At 49.4% G+C, this 26,837-nt stretch overlaps 1 protein-coding gene across 1 annotated transcript; it reads right to left on the bottom strand.

The window, feature by feature from the left end:
- Window positions 1–399: 399 nt before the first annotated feature.
- Window positions 400–23,067, bottom strand: GAS2L1 (growth arrest specific 2 like 1). The gene is given in 7 exon segments (XM_087913084.1): window positions 400–1,314; window positions 1,316–2,168; window positions 3,460–3,823; window positions 6,299–6,395; window positions 11,031–11,138; window positions 19,904–20,580; window positions 22,937–23,067. Coding segments are annotated over 6 exon segments (2,859 nt in total). The 5' UTR covers window positions 20,558–20,580; window positions 22,937–23,067; the 3' UTR covers window positions 400–531.
- Window positions 23,068–26,837: the final 3,770 nt, after the last annotated feature.

The following is a 26,837-nucleotide window of genomic DNA, read 5'->3' as shown; positions in this document are numbered from 1 at the left end:
ACTTACCAACCATATCACTTACGTGACGGAGGTTGGCGGTTTATATCTTCGTACATCGAGGACTAATTGTGCGGAACATAGACGGTTACAGAAACGCCAAGATGGCAGAAGCTGGACAGTGATTGACCAAAGGAGTGAATATTAACCCTGAGGCTCCCTTTAGTATCCAGTGTTAAAGGACGTTCCCATACAAGCCTTTCACACATACGCGCCCTCCCGACAACAACACCACACACACACATGCAACCTAAGCCCCAACCTCCTGGTACTGCCATTTAAGCTCCGCCGTCTTCCAGCCTCATGCTCCAAAAATAAAATATAGAAGGATGGGTCCCCTTTTGCAATGCAAGGCTTTCTCCCCGCGTCCCCCTTCTCCTCCCATCACCCAAAATAAAAAACCCCTCTGCACAGCAGCATATGACAAAGTCACACTGGGAAGAGGTCCAAGAAAGCAGCTGGAAAGAGAAGGCCAGGACCACAGAAGCGGGTGCAAGGGGGGGAGGAGAGGGGGGATGTACTGTCCACCGGTGCCTAGGCCCAAGCCCCCTCATTAGCCATGCTGGACTCCACTGAACTCCCGGGACACTCCCCGAAGGACGAAGAGAAGATGTTGTGGAAGGCTGTCCAGCCCCGGCTCTCGGAGGGACCTCTAGCTGGGCTGTCCTTGGAAGAGGCGCTTCCCGTTGGAGCCTTCTGGGCTCCAGAAGCCTTGTAGCTGAGGGGAGTAGGGATTTTCGACGGGGTCTTGTCCGGTTGGGAGTCGGCACGAGGCTTAATTTGCGAGCGCAGCTTCAACTTGTAGATGGAAGGCACGCGGTCGGGCTTCCTCAGGGACGACGGGGGACGGAGCACGACTTCTTCCAGGGCAAGAGCCGAAGGGGATGTGCCAAGGGTCTCCAGGCCATCCTGGAGGGAGGGTCCCAGCTCTGTGTGGGAAGGGACCGGCTCCCCAGCAGCCCAGGGGCTATCCGCCAGAGGCTCGGCCAACTCCAGACTCTCCTGGACTTCCTGGACGTCGTTCAGTCCCAGGTAGCAGTTGCTTTCATCGGACGAGCTCGAAAGGACGGGTTTCCTCCAGCGGCTCCTTCGCTCACGGAATCCGGATGAGTCCCAGAGCTCGGAAGCATCTGCCGAGCCATTGTGGAAATCCACCAGCTCGGAACCTCCCATCACCTGGTGGGCTGCCTTCCGCTTGGATTCCTCGGGTTGGACGCCGTATTTGCTGAAGACGTTGAGGGAGGAAGAGGATGAGCTGGAGGAACAGTAGGCAGAGTCGGCAGTGCCTTGGTCCGGATTCGTGGGCAAGAGTCGGGGCACCGTTACAGGCCTGGCTCCCCACATCCAGCTCTTCGTTTAGTTCCAAACCCATCATCTGAGCATTGGCCAGGAATTCTTCCTCCAGGCGCCGGTAGAGCTGCTGCTCCTGGCTCGGATCGAGGTGTAGCGGGGTGCGGAAAGCCTGCGCCATCACCTCCAGCTCTTCTCCTAAAGTGTCATCAGGCTGCTTGGAGGGCCGACGCTCCCCCAACTGGGGCTGTTTCACGATCCCACGTTGTCCGGATAAGCAGGGCTGTCGCTGACGTCCTGTGGCCGGTGGAGGGATTCGCGCGGAGGGATTGGCCATTTTTGTGGCGGGCAGGGAACCCCGGCGCTTGGTGGAGGCAGGGCTTCGGGACCCCACCGGGGTCAGGTGACCCCTTGCTGGGCTCTTGGTCCTGGGGGTGGTTCTTCCAGAGCCCCCGGCATTCTCCTTGGGCTCGTCGGCCCGGGTCCAGGAATGCTGTCCATCCTTTGCTCGGCTGATAAGCAGCACGGGCTCTCCTCCAGGCCTTCCCTGGCTGCGGGCCCGGGGACGAGGGCTCTGCAGTCCAGGCTTGCTGGGCCGGCTTGTCACGCGAGGACGGCCCCGCTCTTCTGACTCAATCCTCCTAGCCACCGCCACACCTTTCGGCAAGCTGAGACGGTCTCGCGACTGACTCCGGCTGGCTGGTAGACGTTTGGGACTGGCAGGGAGCTGGGAGGCTGGCCCCTCGGAGATGTGCCTCCCAGCCTCCTTCCTGAGTGCCAGGCTGGCATCCTCGTTCCGCTTCCTTCCCAAGCTGGCACTGTGCCTAGAGGAGGAGGAAGAGGAATCGCTGTCTCCGGAAAGACGCCGAGCCCTGGGGTTCCTGCAAGAAAGAATGGCAGCTTTTAAAACACCATTTTGGCCTCTTGATCATTGGGTGTAAATTCACGAGTATATATTCTATGCTTTTTTGTTCAAAGAAAAGCTTCCTATTATTTCCTATTGGTTAAAACAGTGAAGCAGTAAAGCACATGGTGACTGTACACTCTGTTTGATCTGTAGTGCTATATATAAACAGTTTCTTTTTCTGATTGCAGATGGTCCTATATTTATATCTATTTTACAACAGCAAAAAAATCAGGAGGAATTTGAGAGCTCCTTTCCAGACAACCCAGGGAGAAGCTTCTCGTTTTTCATCACAGGGCTGTCTGAAAAGAGGCTCTTAGTCTTCAACCTCCTGTTTTTCTGTCTACCCCACCCTTTCCACTCAGTCCATTATGGAGCAATTAGTAGAATAGATAACCCAGAGAGCCTCCTCGGCTTTCCTTACTCATAGCTCTGGCTCAGAAAGCAGTCTGGAAAAAACCTGTCATCACGTCAGGCGGCCTCTCAGCCTTATCCTGCTTCTGTGCTTTGGGTGAGTCACCCTTGGCTGCTCTTCTGTTTTCCCAACACCTGGCTGGGGATGGCTTCAACTTCTCTTCTGCTATCTGTTTAGGCCAGGGGTTTCCAAACTTGGCAACTTTAAGACTGGTGTCCGTGGAGATTCTCAGTGCTGGAATACGGTTTCCTCGTATTTTTATGCAACAACTCCGGTAACATTCAGCCAGTAGATGGCAATGTTTACAAGTTTGGATCTATGGTATATACTCTATGCCCTTTTGTTTGAAGAAAAGCTTCCTGTTTCCTGTTACAGTTAAATCAGTGAAGCAGTAAAGCACATGGTGACTGTACACTCTCTTTGATTTGTACTGCTATATATAAACAGAATTTCAAACACTCAGTTAATCAGGTCACAGTTGTCTCAAAAAGTGTATTTTCAAAAGGCTATTCTATTCTAATTCTACTCTAATTCTATTCTATTCAATTCCATTCCATTCCACTCTACTTTATTTTCTCTTCTCTTCTCTTCTCTTCTCTTCTCTTCTCTTCTCTTCTCTTCTCTTCTCTTCTCTTCTCTTCTCTTCTCTTCTCTTCCTCTTCCTCTTCCTCTTCCTCTTCCTCTTCCTCTTCTCTTCTCTTATTAATTCTAATTCTATTCTATTCTTTGTATGTTAACACCTTGGACACCTAGAGAGCACGCTGCTCAACATAGAAAGGAAATGTATGATGTAAAACAATAAAAAATATTTAAAAAATAAAAATATGCAACCCCTTTTCATCCCATGCCTTACCTGACTGAGAGGTGGGAATCTCCCGGGTCCTGGGGGGCTTGGGGCATGCTCCCCCTGAGAGGGCTGGCGCCCCTCAGACCTGACCCACTGCATTTCCCACTTGGTGGGGCCAGCGTTCCCTGCCTCGGCGGGGTAGCCGTCCCAGATCTCTTGGTGGGAGGGCCGGGGCGGTTTCCTTTGGGTTGAGCCGAGTCCCCCCCAGCCAAGAGCCGTTTCTCCCCCAAGTGGTGGGTCTCGGTGATTCTATGCAGACCCACAGCTTCGGCCCGACGCTGAGTGGTGGGGCTGTTTGCCTGGGGACTGGCCAGACCGCTTGTCTTCTGGGGGGAGAAGCCAAGACCCCGACTCTGCGTCAGACGGTGAGCTGCAAAAAAAAAATAATGAGAAAGAATATCTAAATAATCCTGTCAGTGTGAGAGTGAGTTGAGGACTGTTTGGAGACTGAAACCGTATTTGCTGTGTGAGCAAGAAGGAGACAGCAAGGAGCCTGGGTGTGGCTTAGCTCAACTGCTCTGTCCTAAAGCTGCTTGCTGCTGTGAAACTGAAACCGAAACGCCTCTCCTCTGCTTGTGTTTTGCATTTGGCAGAGATTTCTTTTCAGGTGGGCAGGGGGAGTAGAACTCCTTAGCATCCGAGCGTGTTAATAAGTAATAATATAGGAAATACTAAATGCTATGATGGTCATTTCGAAAAAAAAACTTTTCTTAGCGATCCCCTAGAAGCCAAGAGGAAGATAATGTGCCAAATCTCAAGTTTGTAGGCTTTACGATTCTGGAGATTTTGTGATGATGCGTGAGTGGTATTTTTTGCTTTTATATATATATATAGATATCTCAACAAATGTCTGATGGCTAAAAGCCACCAGGGGGCGCCATTGCAATGCAGCAACTCAACCAACATCTTGCTTGAGTCTCCCAGTTTTAATTATGTCATTTTTTGGATGAATATTGTTTCCTGTTGCCTTTTTCTCACAGGAAGCTTCCAGTTAACTCCTTGGGGATACACGAGAGTGTAAATTGGGCTCTTTTTTCTCTTTTGTATTTGCACCAAGACAAATTCTTTGTGCGTCCAATCGCGCTTGGCCAATAAAGAATTCTATTCTATTCTATTCTATTCTATTCTATTCTATTCTATTCTATTCTATTCTATTCTATTCTATTCTATTTTTTCTTTCTTTTAACTCCAAAAATTACAGCGTGGAATTTTACACAGGGCTTTAACACCTTGGAAGGAAATTTCCCAAAACAATTTTCCTTTTTGCTGCTGGTGTTCAGATTCCCCCACCCCCATTATCGGTTTGAGGTAGCACCAGAGACACGCGTGTGGTAGCATTTGAACTCGGGGCCCAGCCCTGATTGGCTTCGCAGCCAGTAGCTCCCAGCCATCAAAGCCACTGACCAAGGACGCCTTGATCTGAAAGCCTGCTGAAGATTTAGCTTTAGGGGCCTTAGTTGAACTCCAAAATTTCAGCAGAACTGAGACCGCTCGTACGTGAAAGGAGATCTAGAAGGGAGAGCTGGGGTGTCAAAGACGATCCAGAAAGTAGGAAAAGCAAGCCATTTCTCTATGGTTGACCCCCTCCTCCCCCCCAAAAAAAGAAATTAAAAAAAGATATGAAATGAGTAGTGGGCGGGGCAAGGGTAGAAGAGAGACCCTCCCTAGTTGGCCGGGAAAAGATTGTACTTTCACACTTGCAAGTTTCTGTCAACATAGCTTTACAATACAATAGAATTAGCTCATCTAAGATAAGGTCACGTACATCCCACCCGCTTTCAGTTTCATGCCTTTCCTTTCTGCAGCGGGATCTCTGGTGCGCCATCCAAAGGTCAAAGTGTCGCCTTGGATACTCATCCACTACTACAACGTGGTGGAAAGGCCTTCTTAGCTTTCTCCACTCGATGGAGGAGAAGGATGGACGGGCGGAGGAGTCAAGAGAGGAATCAGCCTGGAGTCTTTACATTGCCACAAACTTCCCCGGTCCAATCCCTTTGGAATTCCGCTGGCCTTTATCTAATGCCAGTTATTGCTGAGCCTTAGTTGACTAGATCCTTGTGTATCATGGTTCATTTAACAACCCTGAAAGGTCGTTAAAAAAAGGCGGGCAAAATTCACTTAACGTCTTGCTTAGCGGCATGCATGTGGGTCTCCATTGTGGCTGCGCGTTAAGAACTACCGGTTGTTGGAAGTTAAAACCCACCCGTCTCCTAGGAAAATGAAATATTTTCGGATATCCTGAAAAGGCAGAATATTTCCCCTAAAAAGAAAAGTAGAAACTCAAAAAGAGGCAGAAACTCAGCCCCCCACCCCTTTGCTAATGGACCATTACTCTGGCCTGGGCCGGTCTATTTTTACATAACAAAGACCTCCTCCAGGCAGAGCTATAATAGGAATCACCCAAAGCCCTTTTCATGACATCATCATCCAGCAAAGGCTCAACCAAACCTGGGACTCCAAGGACAGCCTACAAAATGGCCCCCGCATAGCGCCATGGGAGTCTGACAACCAATCAGAATGCAAGCTCAAATTCAAATCTCAACAGAAGGTATAAAACCCAGGCACTCTCAGTATCTCAGCCCTTGCTTCTTTGGAGCTCCAAGCCATGTAGTCCTGTCCACCATTAAACCATCTTTCCAAATAAGCCTCCATGTTTCCAATGTCTTCCTTCCCCACTTGGAACTGAACGCAGAAGGATAATTCTTCCAACACTGTTTAGACATAAGCAATAAATGATCTTTCCTGGAACTTATTGTATGGTCCTAATTCTTCATGCAGGACACTTGTGTGCCTGTCCTGACGCCAAGCCCCTCCCTTCCCATTTCCCCTCCCCTCCGATACTTACAGACAGAGGTACACCGGCACGGATCATGTTTATCCAGGTAGTGCTCCAAGGTGTCCCAGCCCCCACCTACTCGCACCATCACGTGGCTGCGGAGAACCTAGGAAAGGAAATAACATCGTCCAATTAGGCCATTTGGATGTTGCTTTGAGGACCAGCAATGGACCAAGTCACAGTCCGGTTTTACCCAAACTTGTGAGTTCACCTAAAATGTTCTGGAGCAGAAAAAGAACCAGGGAGTTGTGTGTTCTCATTTCCGCTGATATCATGAAACTGGTTGAGTTTTGTTGGGCCCTGCCCTAAATCTATAATTTTAATAGTCCACACACTATAAAAAAGATGTTTGATGACCCAAAGGGGCGTGGCACAAAGGCAACACAGTCAGATAATCAAGAAGAGTCCCTTTATTAGCTCCGACTTTGCCCCCAATGTCCAGGTGACCTTCGGCTGGAGAAAAACTCTCCCAGGAACAGCTTTTCGCTGCAGAGAATCAAGTCCAAAACAAGGTAAGCACAAACTGTAACTTAAAGTCCAAACAAGCCAAACGGAAGTAATTAGTTTGGCAGGGCAGGAGCAGGAATTTCAGACTTGAAAGCACAGCAAAACTCACATGGTTGGGAAGACGCCAGGAACACCAATAAGCCACGACGATACAAGATAAATTCACATTTGCTCCCAACAGACTGCTGGACGCAACCTGCCTTTTTTATACACTGTGTTCCCAGCTGCAGCTAATGAAGGGAATCAGGGCCCTTTCCTCCCCCGTAAGTCACACAACCCACGTTGCTCCCTTCTCCATTCCTCCCTGCGTGCCTTAGGATGAAGAGGAAGTGGGCCTGAGTCTTCCTCTGAACTCCCTCTCCCTTGTTCTACCTCTTCCCTGCTCTGCCCAGCCGGACTTTGCCCTTCCCCAGTTTCCTCCACAGCCAATGGAGCCCCACTCCCATTCCCTGTAAGCTGTTTGGCTTTCTCCTCGGATTCAGACTTCCGACAGGGGACATGACAGATGCTGAGACTGTAGAAAGAGTGCAGAGAAGAGCAACCAGGAGGATGAGGGGACTGGAGGCTCAAACGTACGATGAACGGTTGCATGAACTGGGCTTGGCTAGTCTGCTGAAGAGAAGGACCAGGGGAGACAGGGTCAATTGGCTTGGACGTAAGTTGAGAACTTCCTGTATATTCTGAGACTCTTTGTGGAACCTTTTTTCCCCCCCAATGGCGGCTTGTCGTCTTTGGGACTCCCTGCCACAGGAATTCAGGCTCCATTGCAAAAACCTAAAGGATAAAAGTTGCCATTTTGGGCGCTTTTTCTTTAAATGGACAATAACCGTCCCGAATCTCTCCACTTTGGAGCTTGCCCTTGCTCGGCTGGTGCATGCTATCAAACAGCAGCAGCTCTGGTTGTGTCAACGTATCTTAAAAAGCCAAGCTCTATCATTACGCACCCGAAAACAATCCTGCTTGGAATAACATGAAAGGGCAGGAGATTATCTTACGTTTAGGACTGTATTTTTATCCTAGCAATTTTCTCGCTGGGGCCTGAGGGATGGTTTTGCAGGGGCCCCTTAAAACTGCAAAAGAAGGAAGGAAGGAAGGAAGGAAGGAAGGAAGGAAGGAAGGAAGGAAGGAAGGAAGGAAGGAAGAAAGAAGAAAGAAACAGAAAGATAGAATGAAAGAAAGGGGAAAGAAAGAAAAGAAGAAAGAAGAAAAAGGATGAAAGAAAGAAAGTAGAAAGGAAGAAGAAAGAAAGATAGAAAGAAGAAAGAAAGGCATCGTAATGAATGAGAATTTGTCGTTCAAAACTGAGGTGATGCCTTCCCTTCCATCCACCATGCAGATTTCACTCTGATCTTAAGGGCTTAGACAATTTAATCTGAAAGCCCAGGGAAGCAGAGAGAGGATAAAACAGGCCATTGAAGCAATTGCCAATCCTTTCCATGTGGTGATTAAAAATGATGTCCCTGCAACATCCCAAACACCAAGATTTAAGGGCACAACGGGAGGGTCACGCCCCTCCCCCCAACCCTTGAGGTCTGAAAAAGGAAGATGAACAGCCGACAGGGAGCGGGGAGTGGGGCTCCATTGGCTGTGGAGGAAACTGGGGAAGGGCAAAGTCTGGCTGGGCAGAGCAGGGGAGAGGTAGAACAAGGGAGAGGGAGTTCGGAGGAAAATCCAGGCCGATCCTCTCTTCATCCTAGGGCATGCAGGAAGGAACAGAGAAGGGAGCAATGTGGGTTGCATGGCTTATGGGGAGGAAAGGGCCCTGATTCCCTTCACAAGGCACACGCTTTCTTGTTTTCTTGCAGACGTTTCATTACTCAACTAGGTAACATCATCAGTGTTAGGAGGGAGTGGAGGAGGAGGAGGAGGAGGAGGAAAACGACTGTGGGGTCCTTGGTGTTCTCTGAGCTTCATGATTTTCTTGCAGATGTTTCATTGCCCTACTAGGTAACATCATCAGTGCTAAGGAAACACCTGCAAGAAAACCACCAGGCTCAGAAAAAAACGAGGACCCCGTAGACCAACTTTTCCTCAACCTGGCCCCCAGCCAGAGCTGCTGGGCTACAACACCCCTCGTCCACAGCCTGCATGACTTAATTGCCAAGCAGTCCTTCTCCACGGGCCTTCCTGCGCCTTAACGAATTGCGGGGGTGGGGGGTGGGGGGTGGGGAGGAACCTATCTATGCAAATGCACAGGCTTAGTTTGTGGAAAAATAGAGCAGTAAGAGAGCCCGTTGTGTGTGTGTGTGTCTGCGTGTGTGTGTGTCTGTGTAAAATCTCAAATTGTGGCTGGAACTGTGCAATAGACACGGGGGGATTGGGGTAATGAAGCAAACCTTTTGCAAATGGGGGGCGGCGACTGCCAGGCTGCAAAGTTTGAAGAAAGACGCCAGCAATGGATTTTGGCAGAAGAGAGAGGGAGGGAGGGAGAGAGAGAGAGAGAGAGAGATGGCCACGGCTGACCTGAGACTCAGGCCACAAATAAGGCAGAGCTTTTGAAGTCTGTCCAGGGATCAGGCTCTTGAGCCCTGGCCTGATTTCTCGCCGTTGCTCTGAGTCGAGCCCGATTTCTCTTCCCTATTCCTCCCTTCCCCCCTTCCCTCCCCAGCTTAAATAAATCTGTGTCAGATGATCCGTGGCTCTGACGTGGCTGGCAATGCCCTATTCCTCAGCTCAGGTTCTTCGCCACCCCTCTGGCTTTGCCAATTACCTGGCCCCTGGCTGTCTTTGGCCAATACTGTATATTTCTGGAAGAAAACCTATTTCTGAAGGATTTGGGGGCGGTGGGGGGAAGGGAAGGGAAGGGAAGGGGCAGGCAGCGTGGCATAGAGGCAGAATGCAGCCCCCTCCCCCAAGACAGCTGGAATGAGTCTCTCTTGCCGTGGACCTGAATTGCTGGGTGGCTCAAACAGCCACATAATGAAGGAGGCTTTTGCAAAAGGGTTCATTAACCTCCTGCAGATGCTTTGCTAGTAACATCTGTTTCCTGCTATGCTTCGGTCATGTGAAAACGAGCACAGCTGCCTCCCTATTTTTCCCCTCCCATACCATGATTTTTTTTAATTAAACAAAAAAATTCCTATATTTATGGAATACGTATGTATGTATGTATGTATGTATGTATGTATATGTTTTCGTAGATTTTCACGGGTACAGGTATGTAGGTCTAGGTGTCCTTCCTGTGTAAGATTAAGAGTATCTTGGCGACGTTTCGGCGAGGTCCCACTCGCCATCCTCCGGCTGGTGCTTTCGGCTTTGTGCCAGTGCAAGCAGTGTGTGATCGGAGCTGCCGTCTCTCTGTAAATACTGGTGGTGAAGGCTGGTGTGCTGTGCCGGTTGGCTGCGCTGCTGCCTCTTGATTGGTTGATGGAGTTGATGTTGGTATAATGGGCTGTGTGATGGCCTTGTGAGTTTTGTTGTGGAGAAGCTGAAAGCACCAGCCTGAGGATGGTGAGTGGGACCTCGCCGAAACATTGCCAACATAATCTTATACAGGAAAAGACCCGAACACACCTAGACCTACATATCTGTCGTTGAGGCCACTTGGAGGTTTTATCTGTTTCCTCGGGGTCAAAGAGGCCATCAATGTCCAAATTGAACAGCCCTCCCTCAACGGGGCGGGGGGGGATACGACATCATCAATTTCCAGTCTCCAACACGGTCCTTTCAGCAGTTCCAAGAAGGCTCCACACGCATTTGCACCACGCAGGTGACTCTGAGGACACAGAGAAACCTCCAAGTGGCCTCAACGTCTCTCTCAAAGGATGCAAATGACCAGCTGTCTGCAAGGAGTATCAATCCTTCCCTTCCCCGCCATCCAGTCACAACTGAAGAAGCTTCTTGGACGAGAAGCGAAACGTCTTCAAAGAAAAAAAACAACAAGAAAGTCGAGTTGCCTCTTGAAAACAAAACACACCTTTGGGGTTGCATCTCCCAGGTTAAAAAAAAAAAAAAAGGAGGCGGGGGTGTCTGGTTTTGCTTTGGAGAAGCCAGCCAAGCTAGCTGAGGAGGATGGGAGTTGTAGTGCAGGATGTCAACGAGAGCAAGCCACCAGGCCGTGAGAGGCACGTGGAGTTTCCCCACCACCTCAATCCCTGAATCCGAGGGGACAGAATTAAGAAAGCTGCAAAGGAAGGCTTCCTCACCGTCCATTCGACCACCTGGGCGGAAAATGAGGGGTAGAACGATGGAGGAAGGGGTAGAAAAGGAGAGAGTAGTTGCAAGGCGACCTTACCCGGACGAAGATGAGCGCGTTGGAGTCTCCGACTTGGTATTTGCCCTCCGAGACTTTGACCATGGGGAACTGGGACGGGCAGGTACAGTGGCCCAGGATCTCTCTTACCTGGAAGGAAGGAAAACAAATAAGGTTGGAGTAGGAAAAACACAGGCCAGCTAGTTTTACCAATGAACAGAGTTGGAAGGGACCTTGTAGGTCATCTAGTCCGGGGGGTCGCCAACCTTTTGGATCTCAGGGACCGCCAAACTCATAATTTAAAATCCCGGGGACCACTAGTATGAATTTTGACTGACGGTGGCTGGCTGATGTTGGTGGAAAAGAAAGAAAGAGAGAGAAAAAGAGAGAGAGAGAGAGAGAGATCTGATCTAACCTCTCTCTCTCCCTCCTTCTTTCTCTCTCTCTCTCTTCCTCTCTCTCACACACACACAAACACACAAGCACACAGAGGCGGGGTGGGATTCAAATTTCTTAACAACTGGTTCTGTGAGTGTGGCCTAATTTGTGGGTGTGGCTTGGTGATCATGTGACTGGCTGGGCATGGCTTGCGTGTAAATATTATAAATATTTATATAAATATTGAATTTTTTTTAAATAAAAAAGAGAAACTTTTACCCAAAATCAGGCAAAGCAGGCAGGCAGATTGAGTTGCTCACAGAATCACAGATTCACTCAAGAGATCTTTGTTTCTGTATGTGTATATATATATATATATATATATATATATATATATATATATATATATATATATATATAAATTTTAACAGAATAAAAACAATACCAATTTGGAAAAGTCAAGAAAGTGACAAGCAAGCAAGAAAAAAAGAACGATGTAGAGAAAAGATGGAAAGGAAGAAAAAGAAACAGTGGTATTGAAGTGGCTTTTAATCTTTTTCTTTTTAACAGCACTTATAAATGCATTTATACGTATGTTATCTTCTCTCTCTCTCTAAGGTGACTTCATCACTTCCTTCTTCCCCTTGTCTGCTCTGTAAACCCATAAATTGCAAGCTCATTATGATTTTTTCCAGGGGTGTCACCTTTGTTCTTTGCATTTGGTCCATAATAAGACCAGCAAGAAGGAAAACACCTTGTGAAAAAATTTGCTCGCTCAAGTATTTGTTGCTTAATTAACGTTGCTGGTTCAAAAGTTTCTTTCCCAAGCAAACTCCGTGGCTGCACTTCCCAAATCTGCGGTTATCAGCCACCTCCAGGGTTTACGTAAGATTATTCTCGCCTCTTTGCCAATTCCAGGATTCAATTATTCGGGTTTTATTAGTTCTGCTTCCCTAAAACTACCTGGAGACTCGGGGGAAAGTGAGGTCATTGTTTTTGACGACAGGCACAAAGGAGAAAAGGCAAGAGTCCAGTGGGAAAAAGAACAATTTTCCTTTTTTTAAAAAAAAAATCCCCTCCCTCCCCTTGGATGGAACAAAATTGATCAGCGGAATTTTCCAAGCCTGTTTGGGAGGATTTTTACTAGCAGAGGAAATAGAAAGCGAAGAAAAAGTGTTTTCCCACCCTCTGTTCATTCGAAAAAGAGAAAGGAAAGAAAGCGACGTAATTTTTCCACGTTTGGTGCGTTCATAGATGCCCAACGCAAGGGAGAAACGAAATGGCTGGGCTGATCCAAGAATATTTAGTTCGGCCGGAGGGAGAAACCAGCGTCCAGTTCACATGTTGCCCTTAATCCGTGTCAGCTTTGAGACGTGTGGATTTCAACTCCTCGAAACCCCTAGCCAGCGTGGAATTCTGGGAGATGAAGTTACCGCCCAGGATGGCCGGGGAAAGCTGGGAGACTAGTAAAGAGAAATATTTGTAGCTCAGGGTTGAAGTGAAGGGTCCTTGGCGTTCTCTGAACTTGGTGGCTTTCTTGCAGACGTTTCATGACCCAAACTAGCTAACATCATCAGTGCTAGAAGGGAATGGGGTTGGGGGGGAGGAGGAGCAGGAGGAGGAGGAAGAGGAAGACTGTGAGGCCCTTGGAGAGAGAGAGACAGACATTTCATTACCAAACTAGGTAACATCCTCAGTGCTAGAAGGGAATGGGTTTTGCAGGGAGAGGAGGAGGAAGAGGAGAAGGAGGAGGAGGAAGAAGAGGAGGAGGAGGACTGTGAGGTCCTTGGTGCTCTCTGAACTTGGTGGTTTTCTTGCAGACGTTTCGTGACCCAACTAGGGAACATCCTTAGTGCTAGTCCTGATGATGTTACCAAGTTTTGGCTCATGAAAAATCTGCAAGAAAACCGTCAAGCTCAGCAAGCACCGGGGACCCTCTCAAGGGAGATCCAAAGTTCTGGTTCTGGTCCTGGCTCACCTGCCAGGCCCAGCCATTGTCAGTTGAGTCCAGCGTCCCCCTGATGGGAGAACAATTTGTCTCTGTAGAATCCCTGGGGGAAAAAGGGGGCACCTGGCATGGCTTGAGTTGGTGACGGCCAGCTGTTTCTTCCCACCAAAAGAGAGAGAGAGAGAGAGAGAGAGAGGAAGTGAGCGAGGGTGTTACCAATCCCTGCCCAGTTTAACCCATGCCCATAAAAGCAAAGCGCTGGGCAGACAGCCGGGCTCTTACGAAGCAGAAAGAAATGTGAAGACATACATTTCCAAACAAACCCAGCCGGCTGGAAAGTGGATTAATCTGAAAATTCATCCACCGACATGCAACAAGCCATGGAGTGGAGGGAGGGGAGAGAGAGAGAGAGAGAGAGAAGGCAGAGACGACAAAATCCCCTGAATTGTCTGGTCCCAAGGAGACCCCCTCCCAGCCTTCGGACCCCTTTCGCTGCCAAGACAAAACCTCTGGGCGCATGTTTGACCCAGTCTGTCCCAAAAGATTAGCATGGCTAGTCTAGGGAAGAGAAGGACCAGGGGAGACAGGAGAGCAGCCTTCCAGTATTTGAGGGGCTGCCCCAGAGAGGAGGAAGGGGGAGTCAAGCTATTTTCTAAAACACCCGAAGGCCAGGCAAGGAATAATGAATGGAAACTGACCAAGGAAAGATTCAACCTGAAAATAAGGAGGAATTTTCTGACAGTGAGGACAATCAACCAAAGGAACAGAAGTTGCCTTTGGAAGTTGTGGGAGCTTCATCATTAGAGGCTTTCAAGAAGAGATTGGACTGCCATCTTTCAGAAATGGTGTGTAGGGTCTCCTGTTTGGGCAGGGGGTTGGACTAGATGACCTACAAGGTCTCTTCCAACTCTACTATTCTATATTCAATGGGACAGCTCTCCTTCAGAAGTTGTGGGAGCGTCACCCCTCTTTCTGTCTCTCTCTCCCACTCTCTCCCTCTTTCTGTCTCCCTCTGTCTATCTGTCTGTCTCTCTCTCTCTCTCCCCCCCCTCCCTCTTTCTGTCTCTCTCTCTCTTTCTCTGTGTGTCTCTCTGTCTCCCTCTGTCTCTCTCCCTGTGTCTGTCTGTCTGTCTCTCTGTGTGTGTGTGTGTCTCTCTGTCTCTCTCCCTCTCTCTGTCTCTCTCTGTGTGTGTGTGTCTCTCTCTCTCTCTCCCTCTCTCTCTCTCTCCGTCTGTCTGTCTGTCTCTCTCTCTCTCTCTCTCTCACACACACACACACTCTTTGTACTTTTCCCCCTTTGCACCAGGCACTGCTCTGGAAAGCACTGAGTCAAAGTTGGAGAACAAGTTTATTTACACTTGGTTGCTTAGAAGAGAGACCCGCAGCAAGACAGATGAATGAACGGACAGCAACGTTGCAGGGCAGCCCCAGCGTGAAGCGAACCAGCGCCAAGTCCCTACCAGCCCTCACAGGGATGGCGGAGTGGGGGGAGGATTTTTCAGACCAGCTGAGGTGGAAAAAGTCCCCTGGATCTGGAGCGCAGCTTTTCAAGTTTCCTCACGCTGTTCCCGCATTCCTTCTTTCAAATAAGAGCAGCTTTCTAGTCTTCATGAACAGAGCAGAATAACAAGAGTTGGAAGGGACCTCAGAGGTCATCAAATCCAGCCCCCCCGCTCGGGCAGGAGAGAACCTATTGTTTCTCTCCTTGATTCATTTCCATCCGTCGCTTCTTGCCCTGCCCTCCAGGGGCTTTGGAGTACGGCTTGACTCCCTCTTCTTTGTGGCTACCCCTGATGACTGCTCACTAGCCCAGTTCCCTGCGGTGATTCACTTAACCGCGGAAATTGGGGCCACAAGTCGAGGACTAAGTGCAATGAAATGGACGTTCGCCTCGATTAGCAGATTCAGAAGCTCCAGATGGGCACTGAAGGACTTGAAGTGGAATATTATATGATATGGGATTTATTTTATAAATGGTTGGAAGATAAAGAAATTAAATGAATGTAGGGTAAAATGCATTAAGATCGTTATAATGATAAGATAGATAAGGATGAATAGTTTTTAATATGAATGTAATCACAGCAAGAAATGTATACTAAATATAAACATTTGCACAAGATATATGTACCCAGTCGACACACTGTATAACTGAAAGACAGATTTGTGGTAAGATAAAATAAAATAAAAAATATTATTTTTAAAAAAGTAAAAGGACTTTCCTGCTTATGGAATGTCTGCAACCCAAATTTTGCAGACCAAAGTTTTTCTTCTTCTTCTTCTTCATCCTCATCCTCATCTTCCTCTCCATGGGCTCTCCTTTGACTTGGTTGATGGGCAAGCAAACTCTATCTACCCAAGAAGGTGTCAACTTTCGCGGGCTCCTCTCACCGTTCAAGATTACATTAAAAGATTAAAAATGATACCTGCCTACGCTATTTATTTATCTTCCTCCCTGCTGGAGACTGCCCAATTAATTTTTGCAATCAGAGCGACCTATGAATATCTTTAAAAGGCTTCCCTTTGCATGAAAATACCACCATTTCCTTCTTTGGATGTTTGCCTGCTTTGCACGGGAGGGCAAAGTTTGTTTGTACCTTGTGGGGCTGACTTTGCACTGCCCAAACTATAAAAGCCCCGAGGACACCACACCTAAACATAAAGACGGCAATTTATCCAGGACAGGCCGGGAAACGTCAGCTGACTCACACACAACCTTCTACAAAACCACAATTAGCCAGGAGGCTTAAGAAGTGATTTCATCAAGGTTGTTGTGCTGTGTTTTTTTGACATGTTCCCTCCCTTCAGGTACAGAAGATGAGATGGTTGCCAAAGAGCATTGCGAGCAATTAAAGAGATTGTGAGAGCTATAGTATGTTGAAGGTTAGCAAATAATTCTCTATACTGAATGCGCCTCGTTTCTATTCCTTCCCAGAGAAAATGGATCGTTTTGTTAAGCCAAGGGTCTTCCAACTTGGCCAAGTTTAAGACTTGTGGACTTCAACTCCCAGAATTCCTGAGCTCACATGACTGGAGGAGGAATTCTGGGAACTGAAGTCCCCAAGTCTTAAAGCTGTCAAGTTTGAAGAGCCCTGCAATAGATAGATAAAGAGAGGTAGAATAGATAAAGAGAGATAGATAGAATAGATAGATAGAGAGGGGAAAGAGAAAGAGAGAATAGATAGAATAGAGAAAGAAAGGTAGAATAGATAGAGATAGATAGAATAGATAGATAGAGGGAAAGATAGAATAGATAGATAGAATAGAGAGAGAAAGAGGTAAGATAGATAGAATAGATAGATAGAGGGAGAGAGAGAGAAAGATAGAATAGATAGATAGAATAGATCAAGGGTCTTCAAACTTGGCAAGTTTAAGAATTGTGGACTTCAACTCCCAGAATTCCTGAGCTAACAAGGCTGGAAGAGGAATTCTGGGGGTTGAAGTCCCCAAGTCTTAAAGCTGTCAAGTTGGAAGACCCCTGCTTTAAACTATGAACGGTTGCAGGAACTGGGCCTGGCTAGTCTAGTGAAGAGAAGGACCAGAGGAGACAGGAGAGCAGTTTTCAAATATTTGAGGGGCTGCCACAGAGAGGAGGAAGGGGTCAAGCTATTTTCCAAAGCTGCCAAAGGCCAGACAAGGAATAATACGGATGGAAACTGAACAAGGAGAGATTCAACCTGGAAATAAGGAGAATTTTCTGACAGGGAGAACAATCAACCCATGAGACAGAAGTTGCCTTTGGAAATTGTGGGAGCTTCATCACTGGAGGCTTCCAAGAAGAGACTGGACTGCTCTCTGTCAGAAATGGTGTAGGGTCTCCTGCTTGGGCTGGGAGGGGTTGGACTAGATGACCTACAAGGTCCCTTCCAACTCTGTTAATCTGTAAACCCATTTTTACAAGAGTGGTTGCATTCAAACAACTTCATGATTCACTAGGCAAGCTAATAGGACACCCCTAACACTGTGTAACAGACCAGGTGGCAGAAGCGGGACAGGGACTTACGGTGTAAGTTTTCTACATGCGGTGTTTTTTTTTTTCTTCAGTTTGTCCTGGTTTCTTTCTCATTTTCCATCCTCTTCTTCCTCCCTCTATATATACGCCCTTCAGCGACTACGTAGGGACATTTGTCCACATGAAGAATAAACTGCTGAATGGCTCTGTTATTCTCTGCTATTTTGGTCCCAAAATTATGGGCTTGAAGGTCTACTTGTTGACATGGGTGGAGAAGAAGATGGGAAAGTGACATCTTGGTGATGGAAACAGAAGCCCAACATTTACTCCAGCGGCCAAAACGACTCGTGGCTTAAAGTAGCAACTTCCATGGAAAAAAAACAAACAAACAAGGGAAGCCAAACCCTAAACAAATGTAATATAACCTAAATAAATATGGGTTTTTCAGTCAAAGACACAGGGAAAAATAAGCATTTTGTGTGCCGCAGAAAGAGACTAATTTTCCCACACCTCTAATTCATTAAGACCACACCTAGAGCACTGCATCCAATTTTGGTCACCACACTATAAAAAAGATGTTGAGACTCTAGAAAGATGGCAGAGAAGAGCAACCAGGATGATGAGGAGACTGGAGGCTAAAACATACGAAGAACGGTTGCAGGAATCGGGCCGGGCTAGTCTAGGGAAGAGAAGGACCAGCGGAGGCAGGAGAGCAGCCTTCCAATATTTGAGGGGCTGCCCCAGAGAGGAGGAAGGGGTCAAGCTATTTTCCAAGGCACACAAAGGCCAGAGAAGGAACAATGGATGGAAACAGAACAAGGAGAGATTCAACTTAGAAATAAGGAGGAATTTTCTGACAGGGAGAACAATCAACCCGTGGAACAGAAGTTGCCTTTGGAAGTTATGGGAGCTTCATCCCTGGAGGCTTTCAAGAAGAGATTGGACTGCTACCTGTCAGAAATGGTGTAGGGTCTCCTGCTTGGGTGGGGGTGGTGGACTAGATGACCTACAAGGTCCCTTCCAACTTTGTTAACCCGTATCTATCCTTTCTCCGATTTGGAAGGGCTTCCTTCCATAGATAACATAAAACTATGCAAATGATAGGTGTGACAACAGGGACAGAGAGGCAAAACAAGGATCAGGAAAAGCTTTACAATATGCTGAGTTTGGCTTGCGTTCATTTATTCATGTTGTTAAATAATGAGCCCTTTGACAGCCCACTGGTGCCGTTTGGCTGGTTCTCCCATAAAACTTTTATCACTAAGAATGTCTGTCTGAGTTTGTCTAATTCCCACCTCCCAATTCTTTTCCCCTTTTAATGTCACATTTAAACTGAGCCCATGAGCAGGGGGCTAACTTGTTAGCTGTTAATCATAGCAACCCACCTTAAAAGACAGAATAAAAGAAGGATTCCCACCAGTCAAATAAGTGTGTGTAGAGAGGGTTATTTATATAAACAAGGTTATTTAAAGACAGGGTTGGAGAAAGAGATTAAGAAGTCTGAAAAAATCTAATAAAAAGGCAAAAAGATGACGGTGAAAAACACTTTGGAAAAGACACGTCCAGGACAATCAAATGTTGACTGAATTAAATATTTAAAGACGCTCCAAACCACAACTTGAAAACCTCTTCTCAGAACAATTAAAGTTCTAAATGACTAAAAAGCTACGTCTGGTGTGTTGTCCTATCGCACCTTCGCCTTCTCCCATCGCCTTCAGCAAACATACAGACTTCAGAGAGTAATCAGGACTGCAGAAAAATCAGTTACTACCAACCTGCCTTCCATCGAGGACCTGTATACTGCACAAGTCAAAAAGAGGGCTGTGAAAATATATCCAGACCCCTCACATCCTGGACATAAACAGTTTCAACTCCTTCCCTCAAAACGATGCTATAAGGCACTGCACACCAGGACAACTAGACACAAGGGGAGTTTTTTCCCGAATGCCATCACTCTGCTAAACAAATAATTCCCTCAACACTGTCCAACTATTGACAAAGCCTGCACTACTATTAATCTTCTCATCACTCCTTATCGCCCATCTCCTTCCACTTGTGACTGTATGACTGTAACCTTGTTGCTTGTATCGTAAATATTTATATTGACTCTTTCCTAGTATGATTTGATTGCTTATTGTACCCTATGACTATCATTAAATGTTGTACCTGAGGATTCTTGACGAAATGTATCTTTTTTTTATGTACACTGAGAGCATTTGCACCAGGACGCCAGAACTCAGATAAGAACTGTAAGACTAGAATTATTTCACGCTTTGCTTCCAGCACTGGGCCATGTGTAGTTTGTCCTTTTAAACAGTCCTCACAGTTGCAGCCCATGAAGGGGATCAGGGCCCCTTCCTCCCCATAGGCCATGCCATTCATGTTTCTCCCTGATCTGCTTCTCCCTGCGTGCCCTAGGATGAAGAGGGGATGGGCCTGGGTCCTCCTCTGACTGCCCAGCCAGCCTGTGCCCTTCCCCAGTTTCCTCCACATCCTCTGGAGCCACATTTCCACTCCCTGTCAGCTGTTCCCACACTCCCCCAGAGTCAGACTCCAACAGGGGCATGACAGAAAGCGGGAAGACGCAACTATGTTCATAAATAAATAAAACCAAAGGCCCAGCAGAATGCAAGAACTCACCAGCTCATCCAGGTTCTTGAGGTCGCACAAGGCTATCCTTTGCGTTTTGTTCAGGTACACGGGAGACTTGGGCGCCAAATCTTGGACCGCCTGCTCTTTCTTCAGCTCCCCGCAGGCCACCTGGTGGTCCCTCATCTCCTCCTCGATCTCCTCCTCCATCTGGATGAGCATGGGCGCCAACATCCCGAACTTGGAGCCCTTCCTGGCCACCTCCAGCAGACAGAGGACGAAATTCTTCTCGTTCTTCTTCAACACCAAGTCGTTCGTTTCAAACATCACCACGTCCTGGATGCCAAGCTCCTGACGGCACCACTGGATGAAGTTGGAGATGTTGTCCCTCGCGATGAACGAGCCGGGGACCACGTTCTTCGCTTGGAAGACCACCTCCTTCCGAGGGATCCTCATGTGGGAAGCGGCTCCTGGGTTCGACTGTTGGAACTCCAAGGCAATGCGGTTGACGTTGTTGGCGTGCTGGCAGAGGTCGTAGCCCGTCTCCAGGGCACCCATGAAGTTCTCCACCTGGACATCCAGGTCATAAAGGGTGTTCAGCCACTCGGCCAGGTCCTCCTTCATGGCGTACAGATAGTCCTCGCTGGACCGGAAGGGACGGATGCTCTTAGAAGCCGCCGACTGGATGTTACTGGTGTCGGCCATTGTTCAGGGTCTTGGAGTAGTCACTGTTGGGTGGAGAGGAGGAGGAGATGTCAGATATTGTAAAGGCAGCAAGTTATTCCTTCACAATAGAGCAGAGAAGTCTGTACCGTATTCACGAGAATAAAAAAAGATTGAAGGGGAAAAAATATCAACGTAGTAAGAGAGCCAGTTTGGACTTGCGCTTAAGGTGTAGGTCTAGAAACCAGGAGACTGGGAGTTCTAGTCCCGCCTTAGGCATGAAAGCCAGCTGGGTGACTTTGGGCCAAACACCAGGAGACTGTGAGTTCTAGTCCCGCCTTAGGCACATAAAGCCAGCTGGGTGACTTTGGGCCAATGACCAGGAGACTGGGAGTTCTAGTCCCGCCTTAGGCACATAAAGCTAGCTGGGTGACTTTGGGCCAATGACCAGGAGACTGGGAGTTCTAGTCCCGCCTTAGGCACATAAAGCCAGCTGGGTGACTTTGGGCCAATGACCAGGAGACTGGGAGTTCTAGTCCCCTCTTAGGCATATAAAGCCAATTAGGTGACTTTGGGCCAATGACCAGGAGACTGGGAGTTCTAGTCCCGTCCTAGACATAGAAAGCCAATTGGGTGACTTTGGGCCAATGACCGGGAGACTGGGAGTTCTAGTCCCATCTTAGGCATATAAAGCCAGTTAGGTGACTTTGGGCCAATGACCATGAGACTGGGAGTTCTAGTCCCGTCTTAGACATAGAAAGCCAATTGGGTGACTTTGGGCCAATGACCGGGAGACTGGGAGTTCTAGTCCCGCCTTAGGCACATAAAGCCAGCTGGGTGACTTTGGGCCAATGACCGGGAGACTGGGAGTTCTAGTCCTGCCTTAGGCACATAAAGCCAATTGGGTGACTTTGGGCCAAACACCGGGAGACACGTACAGTATTTTATAAACAGCCGAAAGGAAAAGAGGGGGAGAAATAGAATCGACTATGATAAACCAGAGAAAGCCTAAAAAAAATGATCAGATTGCCTAAAAGTCCCTTTCCTAAGTGGAAAAAAAAAAAGCTGATTTAAATGCTGAAAATAACACAGCCACATCCACAGCTTCAGCAGCCTGTTCTACCTCCATCCCTTCATAGCTGAGACCTGAGGGGGGAAATGGGGGGATGGGGGGCGTTTCTTGGCTGCCGAGTCAGTTCTGCAGCCGGGGCTCCCCTCGTTACAGCGGGGTTGGGAAGCCGAGAATCTCGCTCAGGAGCGGCGGGGGGGCGGGGAGATCGTCAAATCGCAGCCCACCCACCCCAATCCAAGAGGGGGGGAGGGGCCCGGAGCTGCAGAGAGCGGCCTGGAGGAAAGGGTTTCATTAAAATGCCCCTTTCCCACAAAATTAAGAGCCCTGAAACCAGGCATCCGGGCAAGGGAGGAGGGGGTGCTGGAAAGGAGGGTGGGGGGACACACACACGGCACCCCCACTGAGCTCGTTTTATTTCCCACTAAAGAGCGTTCCTTCCCTTCACCCCCCAACCCCGCTCCGATTCCCACGCCTTTCTGCTCCGCTGCGCGCGATCCCGGTGATTTCAGCCCCCACCCCCACCCGTCCCCCGCCAACGCAAGCCGTCCCGCGGATACAACCTCTGAATGACTCGGGGTTCGGGCTGGAGGAAGGGGGGTGGGGGGGAGAATGACAGAGGCCACCGGCAGAATGACTGGGGGTGAGGGGCAGAGGGCATTTCCAACCCCACGGCGGCTGAGAGGCGCAACCTTCCGGAATCACCTGGCGTTTTCAAAAGCAAACGTGGCAGCCAGGTGGGTGGGGAGGGACGGGACGTCGCAGACTGGACAGATAACAGATAATCAGCGTGGGAAGGGACCTTGTAGGTCATCTAGTCCAACCCCCGCCCAAGCGGGAGATTTGGGACGCAACGGGAGCGGTGGGGGGGGGGGGAGGCAGTTAGAGGAGAGACCCATGGGGCTCATCTGGTAGGAAAGCCTGGGGACCATGGGCATTAGAGTCCCGGTGATTGGGTCTCCGGTGCCCATGGTTCCCGGGCTTTCCTGCCAGAAGACCTCCAAGGGCTTCGCTTCCAAGGACTCCCGTGCCCATGGTTCCCGGGTTCTCCTGCCCGCATCTCCAGGCCCTGCGCCCTTGACTGCCCACCGGCGCCTCTCCAGCGAGACCCCCCAAAGAAACGGCCCGCGATGCCTTCCAGGCGGATGCGGGAAGCGGGGAGGCTCGGAACCCGCGATGGGCACCGTTCCCACCTGCAAGTCATCCCCGCGGCCGCCGCAGTTGCCCGGGGAAATCGCTGCGCAGCTGAAAAAGCCGGCAGGGGCGCGCAACCTTCCCCCGCCCGCATCCCCGAGAGATGCGCCGCAGGGGGACCAGCACACCCGCGTCGTCCCCCCCGCCCCCCGACTCACCTGCGCGGCCATGGCGGGTCGCGGGTCGGGGACGCTGCGGGCCGGCTGGCCGGATCCTCCCCGCGCGTCACGCCCGGCTTTCCCGACGCCGCCGCGCCAAGACCAGCGGAATCAGCCCGGCCGGTCGGGCATCGCGGCTCTCTTCCGCCGATCCGCCCGGCCCACGTGCGGGGCTTTCCGTAGAGGCGGCGGTGGGCTGGAGAGCCGAGGTTGCTCGGCCAGGCGGTGAGGGTGGGAGAGCCGGCCGGGCTCCTGGAGGCTCCTCGGAGCACCGAGCGGAGCCAGCGGGATGGGAGGCAGGGGAGCCGAGACGGGGCCGCCGCCGCTGCTGCTGCTGCTGCTGGAGCTGAGCTGAGCTGCCCAGCCTCTGGCCGGGGATCCCGCGGCTCCAGGCGAAGGAAGAGGTGGAGCTGCCCGTCCGGCAGGAGGAGGAGGGAGGAGGAGGAGAAAGAAAAGGAGGAGGGGAGGAGGAAGAGGAGGAATTAAAAGAGAAGGGGGAGAGGAGGTAGAAGAGGAGGAGGAGGGAGAAGAGGAAGAGGAGGGAGAGGAGGAGGAGGGAGAGGAGGGAGAGGAGGAGGAGGGGAGGAGGAAGAGGAGGAATTAAAGAGAAGGGCGAGAGGAGGTAGAAGAGGAGGAGGAGGAGAAAGAGGAAGAGGAGGAGGAGGAAGAGGAGGAAGAAAGGAGGAGGAGGAGGAGGAAAGGAGGAGGAGGAGAGGAGGAAGAGAAAGAGGAGGAGGGGAGGAGGAAAAGAGGAAAAGGAGGAGGAGGAGGAGGAGGAGAAAAGCAGTAGGAGGAAGACAAACCTAGCAGCGCCTTTGCGCCCGGCGCCCCGAGGGCATCCCGACTACTTGCGCCCGGCCAGCCCCCGCCCGGGCTGCGCGCCTCCGGAGCCCGAGGCGGCGAGCGCGAGGCTGGGCAGGTCCTGCGCAAACCGGAGCCACTCCGCCTCCGCGCTGCCTCTGCCGGCGCCGTGATCTCATCCGGATCAAGAGCCGAACACGCCCCGCTTCCTTCGGGTCAGCGCTGCATTGCTGGGGCCGGGAGGGACGTGGCGGGACACGGACCAGACGGGGCGAGGGCTTTGGGGTGGTGAGTGGGTCGGAATTGCGCAATGCGGGCCGGCGCGACGAGGCGCTCCGCACGCGCTCAGAGGCAACCTTGGCTCGGTTTGTGGGGGCTCCCGCATGCTCACGGATCGCCCCCCCCCGATCCTGGCCCCCTTCCTTTTAGTCATTTTTAATAAAATCCCAACTTCTAGCACATCCCTTCCTTCCTTACTCTAAGAAAAACGCTCTGTGCAAGCTCAGAGACCCCTTGTAAGGGTCCAATCTGGCTCCGACCCGTACCCCCACCCCCAATCTCTGCCTCTATCCACACCTCAAACCCACAGGGGCTGCGTTCACACAGCCAAGCTTCCCTGCAATGATCAACCCCTGGAACAGAAGTTGCAGGAGCTTCATCACTGGAGGCTTTCGAGAAGAGACTGGACTGCCATCGGTCAGAAATGGTGTAGGGTCTCCCGCTTTGGGGGTGGGGTGGGGTTGGACTAGATGACCTCCAATGTCCCTTCCAACTTTGTTAATCTGTAATCAAAGCAACCCTGGAGATGTCTAATGCTTGGGCAGGCGGGTTGGACTAGATGACCTACAGGATCCCTTCCAACTCTTGTTATTCTACAGTATATTCCATGGGACAGAAGTTGCCTTCGGAAGCTGTGGGAGCTGGAGGCTTTCAAGAAGAGACCGGACTGCCATCTGTCAGAAACGGGGGGTGGGGTCTTCTGCTTGGGCAGGGGGTTGGACTAGATGACCTCCGACCTCCCTTCCAATGCTGTTATTCTGTATCTGGCGTCCTTCCACTGACTGTCATTTTTTACAATGACATTCAGACTTCTAGAGAAGGGAAGCAGAGCCCTGGCTGCTACTTCTAAGAAAAACTCTGTGCAAACTCAAGAACCTTGGTGGTTCTTTGTGTGGGGGGGTGGGGGGGTCAGAGATCTGGCTTTACCCACACCCCAGCCTTGGTTAATAGACCACAGGGGCGGCGGCGTTCACACCACCGAGCATCCCTGCAGTATCTCTGGGCCAAAGGATGCATGCAGGTCAGAGCTGTTATTAACTGCTGAAACAGAGATTTGTTTGAACCCGATTAAGGCCCTTCTCGGTTCCTCTTTAGATGGAGATTGCTATGGAAACCCCCTGATTTTCACTGGACACACAAACAGGGGAAAACAGAGGGGAGGGGAAGGGAAGGGAGGGAGGGGGAGGGGCCTCGGTGGAAAAGAGGAAAATCTACATCCTCTTTTCTTGACCAGAGAGAGAGCCCACTTGGGAAGCGGCCCAGCTAGCCAAGCATTGAAAGCTACTCAACCAGACATGATTTCCAGTTCTTCAAACCTTGTTCCGCGAGAACTTTGTTTGTTTGTTTTAGCGCACGTTATGAGTAGCCGCCCAGGGCCCAATTCGACCAACAGAAAAGCAACAGGGTGGGGGGGTCATCAGACCCAACGAAAACCATTCAGGAGCCGTCGGATTTTGGAAATACGCTCCGGTTCACCCTGATCCCAGGGTCTTAATCTGGCCAGCTGAAAAGGCCAGGCTAATGGAGAGGGGAAAAAAAAACCATTCTGACCCCACTGAGTTTCTATTCCTAAAATCTGGAGGTTTTGTTTTTATTTTCAACGGAAGAGCTTCCAGGGTCTGAAAAACTTTTGAAAACTCCAGATCCTGAAAACCAACTGTAATTCCTGCATATGCACCAAAGACAAATTCCTTGTGTGTCCAATCATGTTTGGCCAATAAAGAATTCATTCATTTCTTTCTTTCTTTTTGTTCGTTCTTTCTATCTGTAGTACCATCTATTTCTCTTATTAATCTATCTACAATTTATACCTATCATCAATCATTCTTGTCTCTCTATCCATCCATCCATCCACCTATCTATCTCTATATATCTATCATCTACCTACCCATCCATCCTCTTATCATCAATCAGTCTTATCTATATGTGTAATCTATCCATCCATCCGTTTATCATGTTTATCTCTATCATCCATCCATGTATAATCTATCTTTCCTTTCCTTTCCTTTCCTTTCTTTTCCTTCTTTCCTTTCCTTTCCTGGTGGATTATCTGGACGTTTGCAGGATGCGTTTTGTTTGTTTTTTTAAAGGCAGGATATGTCACTTCACCCTAAATATTGTCCTTGTTTTGGCTGCTGCCACACCCCGCTGGCTCATGTTTTAAGAGATCGTCCACTTAGGATTCCCAAGGTCCTTCTCACAGTCCCTGTTTTTGAGCCAGGTTTCGGCCTACTCTGTGCGTGTACCTATGGCTTTTTTTTCCTGCCCAGGTGTAAAATTTTGCTTTTCTCCACTTGAACGTTTCGTTTTGTTGAATAGGGCCCATGGTTCAAGTCTGCCAAGGTCTTTTTGTATCCTGAGCTTGGTCTCAGGATTGGCTATGTTGGCGATTCCCGTCAGCTTGGTGTCATCTGCAAATTTCCCTTCCAGTCCCTCATTAAGTAATTTATGAAGATATTGGAAGGGAGCATTTCTTGCCCTTAATCCTATATTTCTCAGCGCTTGGCTGGAGGATTCTGGGAGTTGAAGTCCACACATCTTAAAGCTGTTGGGGATGAGAAACATGGCTTAATGGACATGTCCACATCGTTTTTTTCTAGGCAGTCACAGAAAAATAATTTGCTATAATTTTTTTTGGCCAAAAGGAGACTCCCCCTCTCCCCCCCGCCCAATTCTCTGGCCCAGATCTCAGCCCCTCTCTGCTGATTTTGTGGTATCTTGTAAAAAACAACAACACACACATTCTGCATGTATTACAGAGAAGCAACGGGGATCAAAGTTAACTTTACTTTTTATGACAATAGATTAAACATGACCGTTT

Source organism: Pseudonaja textilis, chromosome 15 (assembly GCF_049901715.1).
Source record: "Pseudonaja textilis isolate UNSWEBS1 chromosome 15, rPseTex1.2, whole genome shotgun sequence".
In the NCBI taxonomy this organism is placed as follows: domain Eukaryota; kingdom Metazoa; phylum Chordata; class Lepidosauria; order Squamata; family Elapidae; genus Pseudonaja; species Pseudonaja textilis.
The sequence above is the reverse complement of the archived record's forward strand: the minus strand, read 5'-3'. Positions and strand labels throughout refer to the sequence as shown.